Source organism: Nothoprocta perdicaria, unplaced genomic scaffold (genome assembly GCF_003342845.1).
Source record: "Nothoprocta perdicaria isolate Ctin4 unplaced genomic scaffold, notPer1 scaffold_44, whole genome shotgun sequence".
In the NCBI taxonomy this organism is placed as follows: Eukaryota; Metazoa; Chordata; class Aves; order Tinamiformes; family Tinamidae; genus Nothoprocta; species Nothoprocta perdicaria.
In genome coordinates, this window is record NW_020455688.1 from 3,904,862 (window position 1) to 3,931,239 (window position 26,378).

At 40.3% G+C, this 26,378-nt stretch overlaps 1 protein-coding gene across 2 annotated transcripts in view; it reads left to right on the forward strand.

The window, feature by feature from the left end:
- PHTF2 (putative homeodomain transcription factor 2) overlaps positions 1–26,378 on the forward strand; it is a 47,091-nt gene that overhangs the window by 2,966 nt on the left and 17,747 nt on the right. The window contains exons 2-8 of one of the 2 annotated variants that reach the window (XM_026046409.1): positions 8,711–8,767; positions 12,756–12,825; positions 15,032–15,190; positions 18,323–18,488; positions 19,208–19,372; positions 22,793–22,994; positions 25,759–25,917. In XM_026046409.1, coding sequence (XP_025902194.1) covers positions 8,711–8,767; positions 12,756–12,825; positions 15,032–15,190; positions 18,323–18,488; positions 19,208–19,372; positions 22,793–22,994; positions 25,759–25,917 — 978 coding nt within the window. The remainder of the gene's footprint in view (positions 1–8,710; positions 8,768–12,755; positions 12,826–15,031; positions 15,191–18,322; positions 18,489–19,207; positions 19,373–22,792; positions 22,995–25,758; positions 25,918–26,378) is intronic. The other variant, XM_026046410.1, reaches the window with a different exon arrangement.

A 26,378-nucleotide genomic window follows, 5' to 3' on the forward strand; every position in this document is an offset into this window, starting at 1 on the left:
CGCTCCTGGCACCGACTGCCCTTGCCCAGAGCCTTGGCCCTGTCTCCGCTCCACGTTCGCTCGCTCCTGTTGCCAGTTGCTGCCACCTGGTCCTTACAGCACCTACACAGGGCAGAGCATGAGGCGACACAGAGAGATAATCACAAAAAGCTTTAAATAAAGACAGGGTAGATTGCAGTGATCAGGCTATGGTTTGATCAGACAAGTGTGCTGGCCCGTAGGAGCCTTGCCAGTGAAACCGAATATTTAACACAAGTTTGCTCTTAATACTGCAAGGGAGAATTGAGCTGTGCTTCCTTAGAAGTGCTTCTTCCCTTGGGAATGATTGCAGAAGAGGAAATGCAACCTGAATTCTGCACCTGATTGCATATCAGCTAGCTGTGCCAAAACAGCTTTACAGGGTTTTGGGTGTCTCTTGGGTAYTGCTGTTAAAAGGCCCTATAAAACTAATGAGATGTTTTCTCTCTCATTGTTTTAAAGGGCATAATGAAATTACAGTTCTAATTGCATTGTTTTAAGATCTGAAATACTCTGTGTTTTATAGCACATTAGCCTTGGATTAGACTTGCCAGGTTAACRAGGAAACACATGAAAATACATCCAGTTGTCTTAAAGCACCCAGCTTCTTTGTGGGCCCGGTGTCTGTGCGGTGCAGTGGTAATCCTGGCACCAGAACAGTTTGGAACGATGACCTGGGTTGTGTGGCTGCCTTGCTGAAGACTTTGGGTGCTGAAAGGTCAACCCTCGAGCTCTATAACACCGTAGCTGTCAGAGCCGACTTGGTCGGTGGTATTTTATATTTGGAATAGTTTCATTCCATGCAGTGGTGGAAATGGGYAGAGAAGAAATTGGGGAGCTAAACTGAGATTGTGACTCTGTGAAGAGTTTAACTCATGTATGAGATGTAGGGAGAGAAGAGTAGAAAATCCCTGTGTGGGTAGTGAGGATTTGTGAGTTGGTTCGTTATGACTGTGGGACAGTACCTGACAGTACCTGAGTATTTTCTTTTCTTCCCCCGAGGGCTCTGTTTTCTCTCTCAGCCACACRGGTGGATGTGCTGGCACAAGGGGAAGGCTAGGACATACCATGGGAAGTAGAAATGATCCAGGGGCCTAAGGGCAGTGCTGTTTTAATGCTGGTGGAGGTGCTGAATTTTCAGTAGGCTTCAGGGAATGATAATAATAAGGCTGCCAGAGTGCTCTTAATTTCCTAGTTGTTTCTTGAGGCAGCTTTTTGTGCAGATACAGGATTATGGAGTCTTTCACACCTGAAGCACGGCAGAGGTGTTGACAGTGGCGAGGCCGGCAGGCCAAGGAAGGCTCCTGGTCTCCTCCATCTCCTCCACACCTGGAGTGCAGTGCCCTGCTCTCCAGGGACACAATTGGGCAAGTCTTGCAGAAGGCCTTGGAGATGATCATGGGACTAACGCATTAATGCACAAAGAGTTTGAGATGGAGGTTTCTTCAGCCTTAAGAAGAGAAGGCGCCTGGGACGTCTTACTGCTCTCAGGTGTAGAGAGGACAGACTCATGCCGCTCCCAGATGGGCAGGGATAGGGCGGGAGGCCACAAATTGGAACATGGGGAAATTCTGGTTAGATGTCATGGAAAAAAATACTGTGAGGGGTGCCAAGYGTTGGGACAGGAACCCAGTGAGGTTGTGCAGTTCTGGGTCTTTGGAGACGCTCAGACCATGGCTGGGCAGGTCCCTGATGGGGCATGTTGAGAAGGGGAGGTGGCGCTGGGGACTGCAGAGGTTCTCTGTGTGATTCTGTCATAACTAACTTGAATTGAACTTGAAAACAGACAAGGRGTAAATGTTATTGTGACAAATCATCCCGTGAGCTTGTAGCAGAGGAAACAGAGTCTTGTTCCATTTGTGCTTTGTTTTTAGTTCTGCTCTGTTGTCCGTTTAAGCCAAAGAAATGGTATCTGAATTTGCCCAGTCATTAGAATAGGTCATTAGGAAATGGCTCAGGCTCTTGTTGGTTATTCCTTTATTCTTATACAGTATAGATTGTACCTTGTTTTTGACTGTTATATGTATAACTTTACATGTAATTTCATGATAAAAAGGATGACTTATGTTGTTAGCAGATATACTAAATCTGTAAATGGTTATTCAGGGCAGTGAATACAGCAATGACTGGAAATAGGAATACACAGGAAATGTGTTTAACTGTGCATTATTGTACTTTGAAAGGGAGTGTTTCTTTGATAAAAGCTTTGATAAAACCACTGTTCTGTGAAGTGGCTCCCCCTTCATTTCTGTTGCAGTTATTGGCAGAATTTAGTCAGTTTGTTAGTTAGTAACTCAGACATCATCAAGAACAAAATGTTGCAAGTTTTGCTTAAGCTGTTTTGCTTTACTCCACGTAGTGGGTTTCATCTCTCCCCCTGCAAGTGGATGGAGAGAAGGGAGGAGGATCCCACAGTTTTTTTAGTGATCAGAAGTGCCAGTTCTGGAGTCATAAATTGCAGGTTTGGTCCGTTCCACTTCCCCTTCCCTTTGACTAAAAGTCAYCAAACACTTTCCCAGCAGCAGCCGCTGTGTTAGGGTCGTGCAGCACTTTGCACCTCTGGTTTAGGAGGTAAGATTTTGTGCCCTACCCACATATCTACCATAGCTCCACCAAGATCTTGAAGATGAAAAACATTTTGGAAAAAGATTTACCCAAAGAGTAGAAATCAGTTCCAGCAGAGACAGGCTGCTGAGCTCCTAAGAACATTGCCTTTGCTGTGGTGTAGATCTCTTTATGTAGGAAATAAAATAACTTTAARTAATCCTTTTCCATTGTTTGAGAAAAAGGGAAAAGAGTTTTTTGATAGATAAAATGAATATTTCAACATAAAATRAATATGAAGCTATTTTAAAGATATTTATAAAATGAATGTTATAGTATATATGTGCCAATTAAAATAATTAAATAAATGCATACATTCTTTTTAAGATTCTTGGGTTGTAAAAATTAAAGCACATTGACTATAATGTTAATAGTAGTCATTTTTAATACGGTGTTAAAAGCCTTAATTTGCTTGGTAGAACATCCAAGGAAGCAACTTAGTTTTGTATTCCCCAGGCTTTGTACTTGATATCTTTTAGATGTGTGCAACTATTGTGATATTAGCAGGCCGCCTGTTTAAAGGTTCTTAAGGGCAAAACTTGGCCTGCATTTTTCATTATGGATAAAAATTAATGCTTAAAGATTGGCAGGAAGTACTATGTATTCTCAGGATTATAATCTTTGTGAGTCTACTTTGGCATTAATTATAGATGTCTCCTGAAATATTGATCGATTCCATTAGAATCCGAAGGCTGTGTGAGTATTGGGCTACACGTTGATACCATCACTACATTAACTTAAAGTGAATATCAGTGTCATTCACAAAGCTCAAATTCGGGCTTGAGGCACACGTGGCCTATTGAGCAGCCACTTATGAGAAGGACCCTGGGAAGCAGCAGCCTGTGGAGCAGAGGCCCTCAGCACAGGGCTTTATTTGCAATTAGAATTGGCTCCGTTGCAGTAGCTTAACCTTTTACTTATGCTAATTGCCTGGAGGTGCTGTAAAGACAGGCTGTCAAGGTGCCAACCTGGTTTTAGATGTAAGAACCATTGTAATCGTGGCTTTTCTCAAGTAGTTGATCGCGAAGAAATAAGTGTTTTTGTTTTATATATACATATATATATATATATAAAATATAAATTTATATATATTCTTTTAAGCTCACTCCAAATTATTGTGACAGTTTGGAAATTATGATGAGTTTAAACTGATGAACATATGTAAAGAGCCAGATATATTTTCAATTTAAATTTCACCAGTAAAACTAAGTGTCACAAGCAAGGCTTAGAGTTTTGCCCCAGTGTTCTCATGTTGCGTGTGGCAGACTTGTTCTTAAGGTCCGAGACCTTTCTAGTTTATGCAGCTCTCTGTACTGCCGGTTAGTCCCCAGAGCAGGACCTTTCCTCTCAAAGGTCCCGGATAATTCATCTGTTCTTGATTGTGTTACTGGTTTTAACATTTGTTTCCAAGTTATCGCTACCACATGAGTTTAAAACTGCTGATGTGYCCCAGTGTGGCCAGGTAGAACTGCAAAGCAGCCATCCACCTTCCTGCTTTTCCCAAAATAACACTTTGCCCTGGTGAAGGAAAAGAGAGGCTTCGGTGCGGAGTCCCTCCCTCCTGTGCTGAGCAGCAGGAACCGCGTGAAGTTCTTGCGGGAGGTGACAGTTTTGCAAATTGTGAAGGAACCGAGTGACTTGATCATCTTGCAAAGGTGTTTGCTGAAGCCAGGCAGCTCCCTGATCAAATATGTTAAAGGTGGCTGGCATGGGTAGGGCAGGGAGAACCTTCTGTGTTGCTGCATGCTGTCTGCTTAGGAGTTGTAATTTGTACTTATATTTTTGAAGGACCTGATGCTGCAGGACCTGCGGCTGTAGGGGAATTGGGATGGTACCTGGTAGGTATCGTGTAAAGGTGCTGGGCTTGACTTGAACCTTCCTGTTAGATTAAGGGTTCCTGGCGCTGGAAGCTTGAGCACCTTTGGAGCCCTGGGGACATTTCTGTAGTAAGAGAAATGTAGTTTGKGTCAAATTTTGTGTGTATTTAAAGGCTTAATGATGGCAGCATGAAAGTCTTATCKCCAGAAGCTTCTTCCTGCATTTCATTTGTGCCTGGAGCTTAATTTCTTTTGCAGCCTTCTCAGTGACCTGCAGATGAACAGTAAAGAGCCAGAGCCTGTGTATGAACATTTAGAAAGTTTAATATTTAGATCTGAAACAAAAAATAATTTATATGTAAACAGTTGTAAATCAAAACTCTCTGAAGATGGAGTTGACCKGTGCTTTCAATAATTGACACCTGGGCAGCTTTGCCAGTATTAGCTTACCGTCCAGCATTCATTCAAGAATTGCATTATCAGAGGTAGCTCCTGCTCGTGCCACGTGTGCTGTTCTTGCCCTCCTGGCTGGTGGTTACCGGGTGATGCCGCTTCCCTCGTGGCTGCTGCGAAGGCCCTTCCGCTGCCCCGTGCCCAGGACGTGGATGCGCCACCCTTCCCTGCGGGACAGCACCCGGAATCTGACACCAGGGACAGAGAAATCCGACACGCAGTGACCTCTGACAGAGCCCTGGCACAGGCTGTCCAGGGAGGCTGTGGAGGCTCCTTCTCTGGAGATCTTCCAAAGGCACCTGGATGCCGCCCTGTGCCCCGTGCTCTGGGTGTCCCTGCTGGAGCAGGGGGTTGGACTGGATGAGCTCTGGGGTCCCTTCCAACCTCAACCATCCTGGGATTCTGCGACATTTCTAGCCTTTTTTTTTTCCTGTTAGTAACATGGGTTCTACCATTTTTATTAGCATGGGAAGTAAAATATGCCACTGTGCCACTTGRCAGTGATGTGTTTGCTCGCAAGCATTTCCTGCTGATAGGCTTGCGAGAGCAGTGTGCTTGTGAAGGCTGCAGGAGGGCAAGGGAGTGTTGATCTCAATTTCATATGCAGAGCACAGGTGCTCCTTCCCTGAAGTGCCTCTGTAGCTTCCTTAAAGCATCAAAGAAAGGGTGAAAGTAGGTAGATAAAAGAAAGGGTGAAAATAGGTAGATAACAGTCTCTCAGAGTGATTTTTTAAAATGCTTGCTCTCTGCATTCACCTCTGTGGCCCTTCTTAGTTTGCAGCAGCATGCCTTTATTTAATAGCCATGCACTCAGATTTTAATGTTTAAAGTTGTTTATGGGTGATCGACCAGATCTKCTAGTTGAATAAAACAGAATAGTGAAAAACCATCTTCTTTACAGTTGTCCTTGCCTCTCTATATTCCACCTCCTGCTGAAAGAATGGCTTTCTGGAGCAGTATTAAAAGAAAAACACGAGTGCCAAAAATCCCTGCTCTTGGTTCTTTGTGAAGAGACAGATGCTGCTGCCTGGTCTTGAAGGAAAAATAACGCTCACCGGAAAATACACACGAACCAGACTTGAAGTCAAGCAGCCCTCTGTGCTTCCCAGGGCTGCTTTAACAAGCGGGCTGTTATTTGCTTAAAAGAAGAATGTTCTTTTAAGGGCTCTTTGAACTCTGCAACAGTCTGAGCTATGAAGGGAATTAGAAATACAGAGTTTGCTTTAGGCTTTTATTGGCACGAAGGCTTCCGCATTTGTTTCTTGTGAAGGACAGAGAGGTTTGTAGCCATTTTTCTGCCTTTATCAGAAAACATTTTGGGAATTGAGGAGGGGAATATTTCAGAGTATGAAATCCTCAGCCAGGGCACGCTCTCAGTGAATTTCATGAAGACCCAGTATTCTGTCGAAAACCTGTTTGCAGAAGAGGCTGGAACAATTTAATAAAACTGTCTGGGTGGAGTGGTTAGTCAAGATGCTGACTTTTTAGCTGCTGGCTGCTCTCCAGATTGAGTTAGCAGCTAAACTTCCTTTTTTATAGACTTTTTTTTTTTTTTTTTGTAGCAAATGCCTCTTTCTGCCCAATAGAGTGCCTGCCTCTCACATTTTCCACAGTCTACAATTCTTTTTTCAAATGCAAGGTCTAAAGTATTTCATAATACTATTATATTTTTTTTACCACAGGGCCAGTAGAGCTTTCAGTTCTTATTTTAGCAAGCTAGAAATGGTCTGGGAGCTTAGATCTTGTGAATGGAGAAAATTAAATTTGAGAATGAGTAATTTGGTGCAATAGCCTCATTTGAAGAATAAATGCATAGTGTTTTACATTGGCCTCACTTTCCATTTTAGATACTCTGTGGGCTTTTACTGGTACCATAAAATTTAAGTTTTTTGGCAAGCCCCATTTAGAGACAAGGAGCACAACTCTAGCTTGAGCCAGGAGTATTTTGGCTTACTCCGACTTCTGAATAAAACTTGTTATGTTTATACTGATCATAAGATCTTTTTTGACCAAGATCATGAGATCCTTTTTGACCAAGAAAACTTTGTTTTGCTTTGGTTTTGTTATGACTTCTAATTTAAAACTCAAGACCAAAATAGAAAAGGACAAATCAACAAGGCTTTCTGGTTTCAGATGTCTCATGCTCAGCCCTTTAATGTCTGTTACCGCTTGTGAAATGGAAAGAGCAGAGCAGAGCAGTCTGATTCCTTGTAACAAGGCTAATCTTGAACAGGTTTGTTTAAGGTGTCTGGGGTTCCCTTTTACTCATGCACCAGGTGTCTAGGTAGTTGTGAAAACTCTTTTTACAACCGGTCTAGAGACTTGGAAGGCCCTGCTGGTGACCACTGAATGACTCTGCGTACGAGGGGCACAAGTAACATCACAGAATCCCAAAATGGTTGAGGTTGGAAGGGAACCCTAGAGATCATCCAGTCCAACCCGCTGCTCCAGCAGGGACACCCAGAGCACGGGGCACAGGGCGGCATCCAGGYGCCTTTGGAAGRTCTTCAGAGAAGGAGACTCCACAGCCTCCCTGGGCAGCCTGKGCCMGGGCTCTGGCACCCTCACACCAAACAAGTTCTTCCTCACATGCAGATGGAACTGCCTGGGCTTCAACTTGGACCCATTGCCCCTTGTCCTGTCACTGGCCACCACTAAGAAGAGCTAGGCCCCACTGGATGCCTCACAGTTACAGCCTGTGTCTGCTGCACGTGGGTACAACCAGCTGCAGGAACAGAGAGGTTGCAAAGCCCACGCAGCAGAGAACGTGGATGCCAGGTGTTACCCAGAAACACTGTGTGCAATTTCAGAACAATCTGCAGTCTCTGCTCGGTTCTTTCCWTACTTGAATACATGGCCTCGTGTATTGACTTGTTCTTGAGCGCAAGTTCCTGAAGCCTAAGATTAGCCTTATTCAAAAYATCTGGCAGTGGGAGAGTAACTTTATTGTACAAGCAATTGCACAACTGTTCCTTAAATTTAATGTAGGTATCTGTAAGAGTGGGGTGATGCTTATTTAACAGGGCAGAGCTCCTTCATCAGAGTCAGGCTTAGAGCTAGGGTTTTAATGAGAGCTCGCAGGAGTAAGCTTTAGTCTTTCCTAATCTTTATCTCCTTTTTTGACTCTGCTCCCATAAATTTACAAGGTGTTCCACAATATTTTGATGAGATTAGAGCTGAAAATAATTCCTTGTAATTAAAAGGTTTAATTAAAAACTTACTTTTATCTAAAAGTAAGATCTTTAGAGAGCTTCATAAGTAGTCTGTCATCTTAATGCCAGTGTCTTATCTGTGAAACCTGAAAACTGGCAGCTTGTAAATCATGCCTCTTTTCTGAAAAGAACAGCAGGGTGATATAAAGGGAAGATTATTTAAAACTTTTGGCTGCCTCTGTGGATGGAGAACCCTTCTAGCAGTGCCTCCATGGGAAAGGTGCTGCTTCCTTCTGCCCTTGCAGAAACCTCTGTGGTTTCTCCAGCTTTAATCTGGTTCATTGTCAGTGTGACCACCCTGTGCAGCCCTAGGGGATGAAGCTGAAAAAAATACAGGTGTGAATATAGGTGACCTACAGCACTGCTGGTTCATGCAGGAGGGTGTKGCTCCCCGTTTACTTCTCCCCTTCTTTCCCAGCTAGTTTGCAGATTCACTAGATCCAGCCCAGCAAGGACTGGAGCAGAGAAGATGAAGATTTCTTTGGAAATGAGTCTCTTGGAAGAAATAACCTCCTGTCTTCTTGCTTACCTCTGTAGAAGATAAACTGATTTTGTTTGATTTTTTGTCTCTTGAAATCTAATTTAGATTTCTTATGTTCTTCTTAGATTGGYGCATATGATCAACAAATATGGGAAAAATCTGTAGAGCAAAGAGAAATAAAGGTAATAATATTCTGRCATTTCAACGTTTTGCAAATTGGTATGCTGATGTTGTTTACAATGCATGTGTTATTCCTTAGAACTGGCAAATTAGATTTCTGGACAGTAACCAAACATAACTGGCATATTATGCCCTACTTATTTTACATAATTAATTATCTATGGTATTTAAAGCGCTGCATGTTTTTTTCTGTACCTTGGTACAGTTTTATTTTGGTCTTGGTTATCTTAAAGCAAAGTTTATTTTTTGTGCCTTTGTTTATCTTTCTCTTTTCTTTATGATGCCTTCTAATTTCAGTTCTCTGAGCTCTCTTTGCTTTCAGTTAGTTCCCTTATCCCTCCAGTTTACTTTTCCTCCTTTATGATGCTGTCCTTGTTTTATACAGTTTATTAGACTGGTGAGTACTTCAGGCTTTGTACCTCAACAAGCAGTTTAACAGTGGGTTTTTTTTTTTTTTTTGCATTTTGGTTTAACTAACAGTGCCATCAGTGTCTGACACAGTGCTAAGGTACTTTTTGGGGGTGAAAAATCAATCCTGTCTGTAACGGTTTTATGGATTGTACGTTATGCCATGTTCCATGATTTCAGAGTTACTGCCATTAACTTTTTTTGCCACTAACCTTTTTTCTTCAAATATTGCACACAAGAAATTTGCTATCACTGCATGAGTTTCGAAGCCATTCCTAACGTTTAACAACAGCAAAATGTTCCTTGCTTCAGTTTTCCCGCCCCTCCTTTCCCCTGCTTTTGCCGTGGTGCTTAAGTAGCCAAGCAGAATCCATTAGGGAGATTTGTTTGTATTAATGTGGAAACTATAACTGACCGGGCCTGACAAGTTCCCTGACTTATGTACAAAATGTGCAAATTCATGTTTAATTTGGAGACCGTGATGTTTTTACAGCGATGATAATTTTACAGCGATGCTGTTTTTACGGCAAGCGCTTCCCAAGGTGGACGCCCGACCTTCTAGGTGGTGCTGCACAGCCACATGTCCCTGGCGCTGCCSCTGGGAAGCTCCGTCCCTCAGCGGGACCCCGAGCTGCACGGTGCCGGGCGCAGGGAGAGCCCAGAGGCGCCTGCTGCGGCCTGTGCCACCCCTGCGGGCCCTGCACCCGGTGCCCAGCATGGGGAGAGCCAAGGGGCACCCACTGAGGCCTAGGTCACCCCTGCGGGCCCTGCACCCGGCATGGGGAGAGCCAAGAGGCTCCCGCTGCGGGCCGCGCCGCCCCTGCAGGCCCCAGGCCCGGCGCTGCTGCCGGCTCCTCCGAAAAGATCCCRATGCCTGGGGCGCTGCCAGAGCCCTGTGGCCCCTCACGGTCTCTTCTGAGACGTGATGTTGTTGGCGTCAGCGGGAGCCTCCCGTACAAGTGTCCTCTCGATGGTGAATGCCCTCAAACGAGGAGCCGAGYGCTCTGCTCCGCGCAAGAGCGGGACTGCTCAGAGCACGGGGAGCTCTTGCAAGAAAACGGGGGCTTTTTAACTTCCTCAGTGGTTGCCCTCCTGGAGGCACCAAAGGGATGAAAACTTCCCTGAGAGCCTTCTGTGTCACAAATTTCCTGGATCACCGTGGCCATGTCCCTGTCTCCCTGGAATCTTTGGGGCTGTTTTCCCTACGGTGCWAGTGGGGCCAGTAGTATGTGCAGCTGTCAAAGCTAGTGCCAAAAATGTTTCAACTTGAGAGCTGTCTGGCCTGTTGAAAACATTTACAGAAATCCCATGGAATAGCACCGTTGGTCAGGAGTGTGCAGAGAGATGGTTCAGAAACATCCTTGACAAGGAGCACAAGGAGTTTTAAACCAAGACCCTCACATATTACCCATTTTCAGTGTCCTTTCAGTGACCATGAAAGCCAGTCACCATTGGAGTAGAAGGTCTTGTAACTACTGCATAGTAGGACATGATTCAAATAATACCCCAGAGAGGACCTGTGCCTCTTAGAAATGTGGCTTGTTTGGGTCTGTAGTCCAATAATCACCAAATTCAACRTAGGAGGAGAAAGGATACTGTTGGTGTAAGCTGGTGTTGACAGAGGTTTGTGTAATAAAGATAACCCTGAAACAAACTCTGAGCTCAGGTACTGCAGATGACAACTGCAATCTTAACACTGCTGCAGCTGAGTGAACTGAGCTTCATGGAAAATCACTATATTTGAGTGGAAAAATCTGTTTCCAATATGTATATTATAGATACAGATATATWATATCTGTTTCTGAAGCTCAGGGGTCCTAAGGAGAGGTGAGAGCAGCACTTTCCAAAAACGAATCATCACCTACACTGCTCAGTTGATTTTTTTTTCTTTTTTTTTCCTCCCTCAGAATTCTGTATTTAAGACCAAAACCACAGTTTTCACCACTGCAGTAGATTGCTCATAGGGCTTGAGTGGGAGAAGGTTTATTTCTTTTATGTGAATCTTTATTTAGATTTCAAAAYATATTTGAGAATTACTCTATCATACAACATTTCATTTCTAAGATTCAAATTTTTCATTTTGCACAAGAGTAACTTGCTTATGGAGGATTTCACGTGACTCTCTAACTAGCTCTGGAATTATGCTCATGCTAGTTGTGGGCTCGTTTCACCCTCCACATATAATGCTGTAGTCTTAAGATTTCTTWAAAAAAAAATTTCCACCTGAGACCCTCTGCATGTATTTCTCCTGCGGTACTGTTTTTCTCCATTTACCATCCTACAAGCTGATTTTGTTCTATTTATGTTTTACTTCTATAGAAGTATTATTTTTTATTATTACTTTACTGTTAAAGTAATATTACTTCTGTTTGTTTATGTCAAGTCTGTTTTTTTCCTAATAGACATACCTAGTGATCCCTTTGTTTTTATTTCATTGTGAGCAGTTCTGCTTTCACTGCAGAATCCAGCTGACATCAGATTTAAGAAAAGTGAATGGCCAAATTTCACTGTTCTGCCATTAATATTCATTTCATTTTTACACATTCACCTCAATGTAATGCTTATATTTAATAAATGTTTCTACACATTTATGTAAGCTGACAATGAAATTTAAAATTTACCAGTGAATTTAACTCCTTTTTGAATGAAAACTGTTAAACCCTTTCCATCATAACTCCATCCCYGTACTAACTTTTCTTTGACGTGTTAGATTTTACTCTGTATGCGTTGTGCTCTTTGGATCAGTTTTGGGTAATGTGACTAAGAGCATAGTGTAATGGGATTGGAATAAGTTTCCATCTCTGTCTAAAGCTTGAGAGCACAGTATCACATTTTAGATTTAAAAATAAACATGACAGTCATGCAAGACTCTGCTTGGCTCTTCAGTCAAGGAAGATATTGTTTCTAAAAGACAGAATAAGCAGAGACTTTCCTCCTTTTTTTTWWTTTTTTTTTATTATCRTATATGTGTTATTTTAGTGGGTGAGGAGTCTGTTTTATTTATTTTTATTTGTTTTWCTTCCCTTTCCTTCTTATTCGGTGTTAAGAAAAATTCAGTATTTGTCCAGATTTTTGCACTAGAGTGGTGGAGCTTGCTAGTTTTAGTGGCTCTTGATGTAGAACACAGCTTGTTATGATTCTCGAATTAAGGAGTTACACTGTGCACGTTTTGTGAAGTTTAATTGGAGATAGAAAAAGGTTTCAGGAAAGTAATKTGTGGCCAAAGTTGTGAAAACTCAATAGAAATATATTACTAATTCTTGCAAGTGTGTGCATAATGTGTTGTTTGCGTAATCCCAAGCCGTGGGAAATGAACGCTCGGAGCTTAATCGTGTTTGCAAACTACCTTATGGTCAGTAATTGGCAAGATTTTATATAGGTTTTAAAGTGTGTAAAAGACATATATGGTTCCCTGTTGCCTGGAACATTTATTTCACACTTCTTTATATCTATGAAGCTTATGTATTTGTCTGAATTTTTGATTGCAAAATAGGTTAAATATAATTACTGACCACAACAGTATTTTTCTTTTGCAGTTTGAGTTCTGTGTGAATGTATTCTGACTGYATTTGTGTCTTGCAGGGTTTGAGAAACAAACCAAAGAAAACAGGACATGTGAAACCAGACCTCATAGACGTTGATCTCGTGAGAGGTAGGTCTTGAGCTGGAAAAAAGCTGCATTTCTCAGTAGCTCAAAGTTTTGAGGGTCATGTGCAGAACAAAAACAAAACCCTACTGTYCTGTGTCCTGAAACAAGAGTGGATTAGCAAATATATAAATTTATTTATATTTTATATTTATATTAAACTGAATACATGTGCTTTTTGAGAGAACAGATAGGAAATACCATTTAAAGAAGGTCTCTAGATTAAAATTTCAAAATGCTTTCCAGTTTAATTTTGATATTTAGATTTCGAGTAGAGAAATCGATTAGTTATCCTAGATCCTAGTATTGGAATAAGGGTTAGAAATCTCCTATTTTTATATATTTAGGTATTCTTCCAAATCTTATGACAACTAGAAGAAATATTATGTTGAAATTTCCGGTCTGTAAAAATTGTATAGACCTTGAATGCTTCTTTCCTGAGGTAAAGAATGAAATGGTAAGAAAAGGAAGAAGCCTCCTCTTTTTTTTTTTTTTTTTTTTTCATTTCCTGCATACCTGGCAAAGACAAAGGCAAAAAATATTCTTTGGTGTTTCTTTACCCGAACTGAGGAGCCAGCGTGCCCTGAATGTGTTCAAGTAGTGTTTTGTCAGTTCAACTCTCTAATCAGCTGAAGTTTTGTGGAAATTTTAATAGTTCGGTGAAATACCTGATCTTATTCGCTTGTCAGGGAGGAAAATAGGCATTAGAAAATCTACCCTCTATGTAATGAAATGTGGGAAGATTTTAAGAAAAGAAGAAAAGAAATTTGGCAAGATTATTAAGAAAAGGAGCTGCTTTTAACAGCTATTATAGTAGTGCTCCTTAGTGCCAGTGCCGGGCTGACTTCTCACTGTTAAAACCTGCAGAAAATGGGAATAGAAGATGTGTTTTAGCTGTGTCAGCACAGGGCTCAGTCATGGCAAGTGTAAGGAAAGCAGAGGTGCTCAGCAGACCTAGGGGCAGGGGCTGGTTGTGCTGGCCTATTGATAGCCTGGTCATAATTTAAGTCTCATCCTCATTAGCTCTAAGCAAATGTTTCCCTTTTTCACTAGTGAAATAGCACACAGTTAGGTTGAGGTACTGCCTCCCTCTCATTGAGTGCCAAGGAGTGTGGGGAAGGAAAATGTGCTCTTTTTGGTAAATGGTTATTGTTCTACGTGTGTCGGTGCTTCTGTTTATGGATAGCATGGAATTGTTTAAGTATCGTACAAGGAGCATCATGAATCCTGAAGCACCAGGTAAGTMATTTGCTTAGTCTTACACGAGTTTCGTGCTGGTTTTATTTGGACTAATAAAAGAGAAGGTAGAGAAATGCCAAATCTCGGCAAATAAAGTGAGGTCCGAATATTTGCTTTATGAAGGAGTCTGGAATATATTATCCCTAAACATTGCTCAACACAGAAATGAAATTGGGTAGTTGAGCAAGAACACAGCCTCGACTTCCAAATGTATCATTCAGCATATTTTTACTGGCCTACAAATGTAAATAACCATCTTCCATAGTGATTTCGATTCATTCATAGRTCTGCCTAATGAAGATTTTAAAATAACAAAATTCTTTCAGCAAACTTTATTAGAAAACTTGATCCAGAGGCGGGGAAATTTTCAAGAGGAAAAAGCAGTGGGAGGATAGGAGAAAGGAGTGAGTGAGACCAGAAATGGGGCAGGAGGAAGGACAGAGGGGCGTCTTTCCCGACGTGGTTTCCCTGCCCTGCTGCTGCTCCTGGCTTTGCCCGCTGCCCTTTGGCACCTCTGGGCGCTTTCCTGGGTGATTTGGCCGGGGCAGCTGCCCGTGTTGCCGCTCCGCTCTGCCCGCCCAGGCCTGCGAGCTCCTCGTGTCGCTGCCTCTTGCTTCACACCGAGTTTCTGGTATCTTAGTGAGGCCAAGTAAACAAATAGTTTTGACATGGTAGGAAACGGCGTCTGGTTACGCACACCTCCCGAAAATGTAAATATTGTTAGAAGATTCCGATGGCAGTAGTCAGGCTTTGGATTGAGGATGTAGTTATTTATAGGATCAATAGTTAAGTACACTTATTTATCTAAATCTGGTATTTCTTTTCAACATCTTAACCACTCTCATATCAGCAACTAAAGTTATAATTAGCCATAACAATAAACTGTATCCAGATTTTTAACCTTATTTAAAATCTCTCTCCTTCTCTCCATGTTTTTTTAATTATTATTATTTGTTTATTTGTTTATTTTTAGGATCTGCTTTTGCTAAAGCAAAACCTGAAAGTCCTTGGACATCTCTGACCCGCAAAGGCATTGTGAGAGTCGTGTTCTTTCCGTTCTTCTATGGCTGGTGGCTCCAGGTGACATCGAGGGTCATCTTTTTCTGGCTGCTCGTTCTGTACCTGCTTCAAGGTAGGGTTGGCTTACAGCTTTGGCAGAACTCTAACCATTTGGCTTATTTTAGCCATTTGAAAAATTTTGCATCATACTTCACTGTGTGTTACTATGGTTTGTTCCAGTATTATTTGAAACTRTTTGCAGTCCCAAACATGTGTCTTTGGATTAACATTTTTTTTTTCAGTGTATAGAGGGGACATCTTGAAAAATTAAGGATTTCCTCACTGCCTTTCTTCAGCATTTGGCGTATATGTTAGGTTGTCGTCTCTATATGTAAGTCAGATTTCCAGGTCCGTATTGTTTCAGGACTGAGAGGTGTCAAAATGCCTTTTGACTTGGGCCTTGTATTTTATCTTGAGCTTTTAATCTTCCTGATACTTCTGCGGTTCAAGAGCTTGTTACCAAGAAGCAGGAAATGCCAGACCTGCCAAGGTGTGACTGTGTGCAACCTGCTGGCATGATCCCTAACCAGCTTCCAGGTGGCCTTCCCCATGTTACCTGCTCATATTAGATGCAATTAAGCTTCTAGCTTACACTTCAGTCAAACCTCAGCCATGCTCCTGAATGACTGACAAATAACAGGCTGTTGTCCTGTGGCCTTCTGCTGATTTCCCCATTTCCCATGGGAATAGCACGTGTCTGTCTAGGCAGTTTTATACTTGCTAGGTTAGAGAAGGACTTCGGGGCATCTGTTGCCAAACAGATGGCAGTTTTCAACATTTGAATAGGACACCGAATATTGATTTCTAGACAGCTGATTTTATGCTGCACTTAATTTATATATAATACATAAGAGGAAAATCAGAAAGGCAGGAATGTAATGTAGTGAGTCGATGTCTTCACAGTGTGAAGGCCAACAAGAGACCAGGCGTATCGGAAGTGAGGACAGCAGGAATGGGGTAGAAGGTTGATGAAAGTTGAGAGCACCTGAAGCACACTGAGAAACTAAATGATGGACACATTTTTCCACTGAAATTCAGTTATGACATAGAATTACTATTTTGCCATCTGTCCATACTGTTGTGAATCACTGAATCTTTTGGAAAAATCTGTAAAACTAGAAACATGGAAAAAGGGAAAAGTGTCTGCTTTTGGTGATGTTAGCAGCRTAGAGAACATGTGTAAGGAATTTCCCGGTGCTGGAGTTCCAAAACATGGAACATATTGACAAATATTCACGTGGCCTTCTCTCAGAACATCCCCTTTACCACATCTAAGGCAYAGGTACTTTAGAAGTATTATAGAATATTTTAGCCTTTGTGTGCGTTATGCTAAGTGATTTTATCACAATAGCATTATAGATGGTAAGCTGCATGAATAATACCTAGTTCATTGCCATGTTTTTAGGTAACTTATTTTGAGAAACAGTCATCACTATATTTATTATATCACCRTCATTATATTTAGTAAAATTTAGTATTATAATTTTTTGTTCTAATGCCTAAACTTTTTTTTTTTTTTTGAACGTACCCATTTTCAGTCTGTGGAGCCTTCATAAGCTGCTAAAGAAGTAGCAAAATAATAAGACTGAGGGAAGCACACACTTGAGCCAAGGGCAGCCTCTCTTTCTACCATATATGACCCTAACATCATGTTTCTATTTTACTCTGAAGGTGTTTTCTGGTTTTCAGTTCATACAAGATCAGAAAGCCCCTGCCAGAACCAGCAATCTATTAATGGCAAAATACTTCAGAAATCTCAGTGGCCATTCAACACTTCTGTGCTGAATCTAAATTTTGTGTTGTAGTAAAACATCTTATTTGATACCATCATCAAGTATTATGACTTGATTTTTGTTATAGATATTTAKCTGAACGACCTTTTAATTCTAAAGTGTTCTTATGGATTTGTAAACTGCCATTACTTTCAATTATTGGTTTGGAATTGATTAACTTAGCAGGATATTTCCTAAGGTTTACATAAACTTAGAGCAAAGAACTCTCTCCTTGGCTGTAGAGAAAGCTCCATATTTTGTTTGCRTTGGCTTCCTTCAGTATAAATAGATATGATTAGCAAAGAGTGTGATAAGAGAACTGCAGAGTTTCTTGCTCAAGGTCATATAACAAGCCAGTGAATAAACACAGACATAAAAATTGCTTTTCTGATTCCTTATCACCTAAGTTGTGCTGTAACTTTGTTACTGCTTTTAAAGTTTTTCAACATTATAATGGGTAAACTTAYCTCAAGTGCAAAATTATATGGTGTGTTTCTATCCTATATTTCTTGAATATGAACCAAAGACACTTTAMTAGTGATGAAACAGTTGCTTATTGAGGTGAAATGAATGTTATCAGTCTGTTATGTGTGTGTGTGTACTTTCAAACTTCTTAGAAGTATATTTCTAAATTTTAAATATTAAATATTAAAAGATAAGCTGTTTGGTCCTTGAAATGTATARCTGCTTTCTTGGATACACTGATTTCTTTGTTTCTGTGAACAAGGGCATTTCAGGGCTCCAGAAGTGGTTGGGTTCTGTGTATAGGAGCCAAAACAGCTGTGATTTATGCAAGAAAAGCTGGTCAGAGGATTACAAAGTTAGCTGGGGAATTGGAGCCTGTCCCCTTTCCCATCASACGTCCCAGTCACTTCAGTTGGGCCACCTCTTATTTCACATGTTTTTTTTTGATCTTTCCTCCTTGCTACAAAATATACATACAAGTACCTCTGTAATATTGTCTGTGCCCAAGGTTTTGTCCTCTGTTTGAAACAGGAAATTTAAAATACTTTCAGCTACAGTGTATAAGGAGTCCCTAGTGTGTTGGTCATTCCTGGGCTTACACCAAGGTGTAGTCTGAGAGTCACAGGAGACACCTGAGGTAAAAAGGCACCTGTGGAGATGACCTTGGCCAAAGGCCTGCTCAGAGCAAGGAGAAGCAGAGCAGCTTGCTCAGGACACGGCCTCTGGGTTTGGAGTATCTCCAGGGATGGAGAGATTGCCGCCCTTCTGGCAGCCCTTTCCTGGTTTGCTAACTCCTGTGCCCGCCAAACTTGGTGGATCGTTCTGTGTTAGTTTAAACATACAAATAAAGAAATCCCTGTGACTGCTTCCAATTTTCAGCAAACCCAACTAGTGTGAGGAGCTGGGCAGTCCAGCCACTGCATATGTGTGAACTAAACTTCATTTTCCTTTTTTTTTTTTTTCTGCAGTTGCTGCTGTAGTGTTATTCTGCACAGCGCGGAGCCCCCATAACATCCCTCTGACTGAAGTGGTCGGGCCCGTGTGGCTCATGCTGCTGCTCGGCACTGTGCACTGCCAGATAGTTTCCACACGAACCCCTAAGCCCCCTCCCAGCACGGGGGGCAAAAGAAGAAGGTAGAGTCTGGGGCAAATATTCCCCATTTCGGGTTGTTAAACTCTTCCGAGGAACATGCATGGAAAAATGTGGGAGTTTGTAGTCTGGGCTTTGCAAGGGATGAGTAAATGATGCTCTGCTTTTGTCTGAAAGTTTAAAATTGACACGTAAATTGCAGTTTTCCTATTTAAAATCTGTGATGAACTAACTTAAATGAATGCTTTAAAGTTAACTTTTAATGCATTGAATCTGACATTTTGCCTCAAAGAAGCTTGTAATTGAATGTTAGTGGTGTTGAACTATTTCTAAATTTAGTTTTAGAGCTTCATAGAGAAATGATTAATGATTTTTGTGGGAAGTGTACATGAAAAAATGTGGTTGGGAACATAGAAATTAAGTCTTAGCACTTCATTGAATATGTTTTGCTACAGTGAGTTTGTCCCATTAAAATGGGAAAACCTGCAGTAAGTTTTTCATATTTTGCAGGTTAAAGCCTCTCGTGATCAGTTGAAATATATCTTGGCTTTATGAAATATATCCTTGTCTTAAGGGTTATAAAAATGAATGATTGCTATGCTAAGCTTTATTAAATGGTGTTTATTAAATCAACATGATAAACCTTTAGCAAAGCATTGATATATTGCTGCTTTTTTGCATGCTTAAAACTGCTCAACACCTTATAGAACTAATAGATTGCATTTATAAAGCTACCTTCCCATTTTAATCTCTCCTAATGAAGGAAATTAAGGAGAGCAGCACATTTGGAAGTACATAGGGAAGGAGATGGCTCTAGTACCACAGATAACACGCAGGAGGGAACAGTGCAGAGCTACGGTACAAGCACCTCTTACAGTATTGGCGCTGTCTTCAGAGATATCTGGCATGCTGCTTTCTTTTTATCAGGGTTTGTATTTATTTAAGGCTATATATGTGTCAGAGATGCACTATCCCTTTTCTGAAAGAGTAAACATTGATCTAATGATTAGATAAACCTCTATTGATCCAGATTTGGTTTGTTTTTTGGTAGTAAATTGAACGCAATATTTGAACATGACTGTGTTCTTGTCCTTCACTTTGCATATGCTGATGCATCAAAGTTCAAGACATACAGAATTATCTTTCTCTTCTGTTTGCCTTTTGTTTGTGCATGAGGTAATATTTTGATGCTGGGGTTTTCTGTGTGGGCTACGAAAGATGAACCAATTTAGTTTCTTTTAATCCAGTCAGAAAATTTGACTGTTTAATTTTTACTTGATTGCTTCTAATTCTCTGACAGAATTTTTATAGATGTCTATCACTGTCACCAAATTGCGTACTTTTTTTGGATGAAAAGCCTTCAAGATTCAAACATGCACAAAGTATAGTTTACAAGTAAACACTGAGCGTGCATTTTTTTAATGATTGGAAGAAACACCTATCGTTATGTTCTAGAGCTGTTTGCTCGTGCAGTTCTCTAGGCATTAAAAAAAAGCTTTTAAGTAACCTGTAATATAGATGTGTGAGCTCTATACACTTATTAGCACTTATTAACAGAGAAAATATACTCAKGGTATGAAATGAAGAAAAGGGATACTGCAGGTTATGTTGATGTTTTGTTGTGCATGTTACATCTTACATATTGTGACACTAACATGTTTGTCATACTTGTAATATGTGCTCCTAACCTCTGGTGAGGCTTATCTTGTGTTATGTTACATACTGAGAACACCTAATTGCAGCTCTGGAGAGCATTTCAAGATATCTAAAAATAAGGAGAGGGGAGATAATTCTGTTTTTCACTAAGTAGGTTAAACTAGATCTGACAAACAGAGTAGCATGAGATACCTCTACTGTTCTTTGCGTAAACCCACTTGTAAATGAATTCTTCTGTGTATGYGTTATTATTTTCTAGGATATGTAGACTGTGATTTTGCAAACTTTTGAATGTTTTCTGTGTTCAGAGAAGACAGTCATTTGCTTTAAGAAAGCAGGCATTAGTAGGGATTTTTTTTTTTTTTCCTTCTCTTTCCCTTTTTGTTCCCTTGGGGGCATAAGGAGCCCTTCCAGTTAGCAAATGTTGTGTGTTTAGGATTTTTTTAAACCTTTTTGCGACTAGTATACATAGATTTTAAGCCTCAGTGATGACTACTTAACACATGCACCGTCTCCAAAGGATGAAGAGCATAAAGTGACTGAGAAAGTTTTCCCATCTGGCAACACTGATCCTTCAAGCTGCTATAAGTAGCTTTTAGTCACTTGTTGCCTATTCATTTTTAGAGACACAGATCTGGGTCTGTCAGGAGGGAGAACCATGTCAGGAACTTGTCCAGCTGAAAAGGAAATTGTATAGTGTTGTATAGTGAATTAAAGTTTGTCATTTTGATTTAGAACTTTTTTTTGCAAATCATTTTCCAGAGTTTTAAGTGGAATCTGTAGTTTTAAATACACCATGAAACATCCTAAACATCTTGCTGTCCTTTTACCTTTGTAAGTTTATAATAAAATTATAACTACAGAAATACATAATAATTCCCAAGAGCGTTTTTGATGGTTTTGTGCTTTTTTATTAAGAAAAATACACTTGACTGAGAACTCTGGGAACATGTCAAGGAATAGCAGGAAAATTCTGCAGTGCAGCTTCCCAATTGAAGCTCTGGTTACTTGGTGCTTCATACAAGACCAAAAAACCCAAAGAAGTTACAATTATTTTCCAGGAAGGAGTAGAGTGTCCATAATCTAAGAGATGATGGATTTGTTCTATTTTATTGAGTTCTCCCCAGCCTCCTTGTGTTCAGGTCTCCCTCGTGTATGTAAAACACCTTGTATCAGGAAGGGTATGAGGCAACTATTCTGATTCATAAGATGTGCATATTAAAGAGTAATCCAATCTTCTGCTGGGTAATCCAATGCAAGACAGAATGTCTACCTCATTAAAGACAAGGGTGCTGCATATATTGTAATTTGTTTCACTACTGTTGAGTCTTGCTGGATGGATTTCAGCCTCTTGTTGTAGAAGAGGTCACGTCTTCAGCTYGTAGACTCTAGGATCTGCTTTCTTACCTCGTTTTATCCTTATGCCTTCCCCTGGAGTTTGATGCAGCACAATTCAGTGCTATTCAAGGATTATTAACTGCAGCACCTTTAAAAAAGAAAAAAAGAAAAAAGAAGAAAAAAGGTTTTAGTGTTCACATTAAAGGGAACAATGTGATAATCTTCCTGCATCATAGAGTTTCCCCATAAGAGGACATGTGTAAGATCAATCGGGCAGCTTCTGGGTAACTTATCTAGTGTCCAGAGTGCTTCACTTTCATTTAAAAATACATATATATTCTGGAAAATKAAGATTTATGCTGCTTTTTCTCTTTTCTCCCAAAGAATTCTGAGAGTATCTGCTCATATCAGTTTGAGCTGGTTTTAAAAGGCAAAGCAAAATACGAGATTTTCACTGCTCTCTAGGTAAAGATTTTCCATGTCACTTTGTGATATAGAAACTTAGGTGAAATTTGGATTTCTATATGGTCTCCCCTATCCATAGGTTAACAAGCTTCTACGTTAATTTCTTTACCAATTGTGCGCCCTAATTTGGGGGAGCAGTTATATCCAGACTCCGAGCATGCTGTTTTCTGACCCTGCACATTCTTGTTACTGCATCTGTTCACTAGAGAAGGGCTGGATTTTTACAGGAAGAGGATTCATGAAGTATTGGTAGTTTCCTCCTAATTTATTTGAGCACAAAGTGATTTTGTGATTTGAAAACAGGCTTCATTACTGCGTTTGGAAGATATATCTGAATATTTGGTCAGTGGTATTATTGAGTAATATGGGAAGGCATAAATCATCTCTTTGGCAGACTTGTCAGTAAGCAGAGTGATTAAAAGACAAATCTGTGTGTCTGAAGTAGTAAAATGAAGCTCATTTCCAACTTTAAGAAATGGCATTTTTTTGAATTAATAACATTTAAAGAAAGTTTAGCATACTTCATTTTTTCCCTTCTTTTTAGTTAAGATAGAATATGAAGTTTCTGATTTATATTGTCAAATGGTTGCTAGGACATTTTAATCGTGAAACACAGSTTGCCTTTTCTCTTCATTGACTTGTTATATAATTTTCTTTCAAACACTGTTTATTTTGCAAAACTATTTGTAATAAAAAAGTAACAGACATTATTTGGAAAATGCAAAAATTACAAATATTCCGTCAAGTTTTAATTTTGTTCATTAGTTTGCATTTGTACTAGTAGTAAAACTAAAACACAGGTAGAGGAGAGTAAACAGAATGTCAAAGTTAAAAAAAATAAAGCCTGAAAAATTCATTAATTCTCTGCCTATATTTGTTTCAAAAATAGATCTAAGAAAGCAAAGAACTCAATAGATAAATCAACAGAGACTGACAACGGATATGTCTCCCTCGATGGGAAAAAGACAGGTAAAAGCAGTGAGGATTTTGTCCAGGCCCACGGGCAGCCCTGTGAAGTGATTAAGCCAGAAGAGCCGGGGTGGAGCACTGCAGCAGTGAAAAACACATTCAACAACCATAGTCATCACAAAGTAAGTGCGTGTTCTTGCTTATTAGTGTGTCACATTCTGTGTCATGTATACTTAGGATGCTTTTAATGGATTATCATTTCTTTTTTTATGTAAGATGCTTCGAAAATGGAAGCTTGGGAACAAAGTGATGTTTATAAGTCTCTATTTTATTCTTAGTTTCTGCATTTYCTTATCCCTGTACAGATCTCCTCTTTACAAGCACACCATCAAAATTGCGTTGTTGGATTTCAGTAAAAGAAAAAAAAAAAAAAAGAGATGTCTCCATGTCAAACATCAAAATATTACAAAAGGGAAAAGATTAAAAATGTTATTTCGTCTTTTCTTGATAAAAATTGAGGAAATATTTGCTTTCCTAGGTAACTTCACCATGCRAAAGGGAAAAAGGGACAGCTTTTTTAGAAACATTGCTTAAAATTCCATGGTGTTAATTTCTCTGGATACTCTCACTGATACTTCATTTCTGATGAATAATGGAGCATAAAGAAAATGCAGAYCAGAATCTCAAGACGGGGGCGAATTTGTATCTCCTGTGTCCTGTAGGAGGGCCCCATCTAAATGTCCCTACTGCAGCACCCAAATTTATGTGCTGTCTTTACCTACAATTTCTTCTAGAACTGCTGAACTTGTGGCCAAGGAGGCCAATGGGCTCCTGGCTGCWYCAGGAGGATGTTGCCAGCAGGGGCAGGGAGGGGATCCTGCCCCTCTGCTCAGCTCTGGGGAGGCCGCACGTGGAGTATTGGGGGCAGCTCTGGGCTCCCCAGGACAAGAGGGACGTGGAGCTCCTAGGGAGGGTCCAGCAGAGAGCGACAGAGATGATGAAGGGACTGGAGTATCTCTCATGTGGGGAAAGACTAAGCGAGCTGGGCGTGTTTAGTGTGGAGAAGAGAAGACTAAGAGAGGATCTGATGAATATGTCTAAGTACGTGAGGGAAGAATGTAGGGAGGAAGGGGCCAAACTCTTCTCGGTGGTGACCAGTGACAGGACAAGGGGTAATGAGTGCAAGTTGAAACCCAGGCAGCTCCATGTGCATGTGAGGAAGAACTTGTTTGGTGTGAGGGTGCCAGAGCCCTGGCCCAGGCTGCCCAGGGAGGCTGTGGAGTCTCCTTCTCTAGAGATCTTCCAAAGGCGCCTGGATGCCGCCCTGTGCCCCGTGCTCTGGGTGTCCCTGCTGGAGCAGGAAGGCTGAACTAGATGATCTCTAGGGATCCCTTCCAGCCTCAACCATTCTGTGAACACATTGTTCCTTTTCCTTTCTCTTTTACTACTGCTAGTGCAGGCCTGTGGTTTTTTTTTTTTTTTTTTTTGCTAAATTCCACAGCACTGGCAACTTGCACGTTTGTGACCTTTCTGAGCATTTACCTGTGAATCACCTTCCTATTCCCTTCTTTTCTTTTGGTTGATCTCTCTAAAAGATGAGGAAAGCTGCATTTCCCTGCTAATGAAGTAGGCATGGTTTCTTGTAGGAGGAAAGATGAAAGAGGTGGAGGCAGTGGTGGTGAAAGACATCACGAAGTTTTACTCAAGAAGGACATTTCATTTGGGATTCCAGAGCTAGATCATTTACCAAGCCCATGAAGATCCTTATGATGAAGTCAGAATGGTGGCCATGAAGGTTCATCTGATGCCAGAAGCTTCCTTGGCTCTTGCTGTATGGGAGATGTTCCCTCAGCACTGATTGTAACCCAGATGCAGCTGTCTCTGTCAATTCTAAACATTTTCAGTTTTGATAAAATTCAACAAACCAATATTTTAAAAATATTAAAATTTAAAAAAATTAAAAAGAGTTTTTAGATTTTACGGGTTTTACATTTAAAAGAATGAAATCTTGTCTCTGTTTAGCTTTCTTGGAGTGTACACATATATCTCTAAGAGAAGTATAGAATAGGCTCCCCTTTCTCTCCTTCATCTCATCCCTTCTTCCAAAAACTGACATATTTTGTCAGTGCTGCGACAGGTTGTCCTGTGAGTTGCTCTTTGCTTGTGCAAYTCAACTGTTGAAGTAGCAGAAACAACCTGAGCTTGAACCATCTCAGAAGACAACACTCATCATGGAAGAGGGAGTGACGCCTAAAAGTCTCTGTGTTCATAGATAACTACCTCACATCTTCTGTCCTTGGAGCATTTCACTTACAACAGAAAGACTCCAAAGGAAATTCCATGGTGTCTTATTTTGCAATCACATATTTTTTTTAAAAAAGTGAAAATATATGAAAATTTTACAAAGTTGAAGGAGCTGTGCTTCCCTGTCTTTTTCCCTGTAAGGGCTGCTTTTGTTTTGACTTAAATAAGGGAAATGGAAAGTGAGGAAAAAATAGGAATCTGAGTATTTTACAGGCTCTCTGTAGCACTTCACAGCTGGAAGAGGAGGTACACACAACTGCTTTGTGCCRTATGTGCTGATAATTGAATGTTATGGTGTCTGCTGTCATAATTTTGTTTTTTCTTCTGTACATGTTGCTTCTGTATATGTTTGTTCCCGGAAATATTTCTTTTAGACAAACTTGCATTTAACATAAGAATGTCAGAAGTGTTCTTCAGGGCAATGAACTACCCTTTATTCTCCGAGAAATGCTTGTTTTGATATTTCTGTTTCTATTTGATAAAATTTGCCGTAACATTCGTTTTTTACAACTGAGAATCCAATTTTTTTTATTCAAATGACGATTGATAACGATGTTGCAGAAAAGAAAAGAAGATTTTAATAGTTCAGCACAAGACTTGGTGTGAGTGCCTGTCTTACTAAGACCATATTGTTTGAACTAGGATACTCACAGGACAGTAGCTAATTTATCGGATGAAGTTTCAAGTGAGGAGGGGCCCGAAACTGGCTATTCCCTGCGGCGCCACGTAGAGCGCACGTCCAGTGACTGCACCGTGCGCAACAGGAAATCTCACCATTACAAGAAACACTACCCTTTGGAGGTATGTGCTTTGCTCTTGCCTCTTCTATGTAGAATGTCAACAACTTTCTGCATCTGTATATTCTTTTTTCCCTCAACCTTTGCATTTTAGGAGTCTAATAATTGGAAATCATGTTCTTGGGAGAAAGAGGTTTTTTTCCCCAGATAACAACTATTATTATTATTATTATTATTATTATTATTATTATTATTATTATTATTATTATTATTATTATTATTATTATATTTCTTTGAACTTCATTTTATCCATTTTGTTGTGTGTTCTGAAATACCTTCTTTAGATCTCTCATCAGAGCATGGCTAACTATTGATGTCTTTCGACACTAGTTCTCTTCTGGAGACTCCATTTTTTTAGGGGAACATTTTATAATGATGATTTTATAATAGGAAAAAAATTCTCTTTTTCTCTCTCTCTTTGGCAATCTGATAATTGGTGTATTTTTGTTATTTCACATTTTCCTG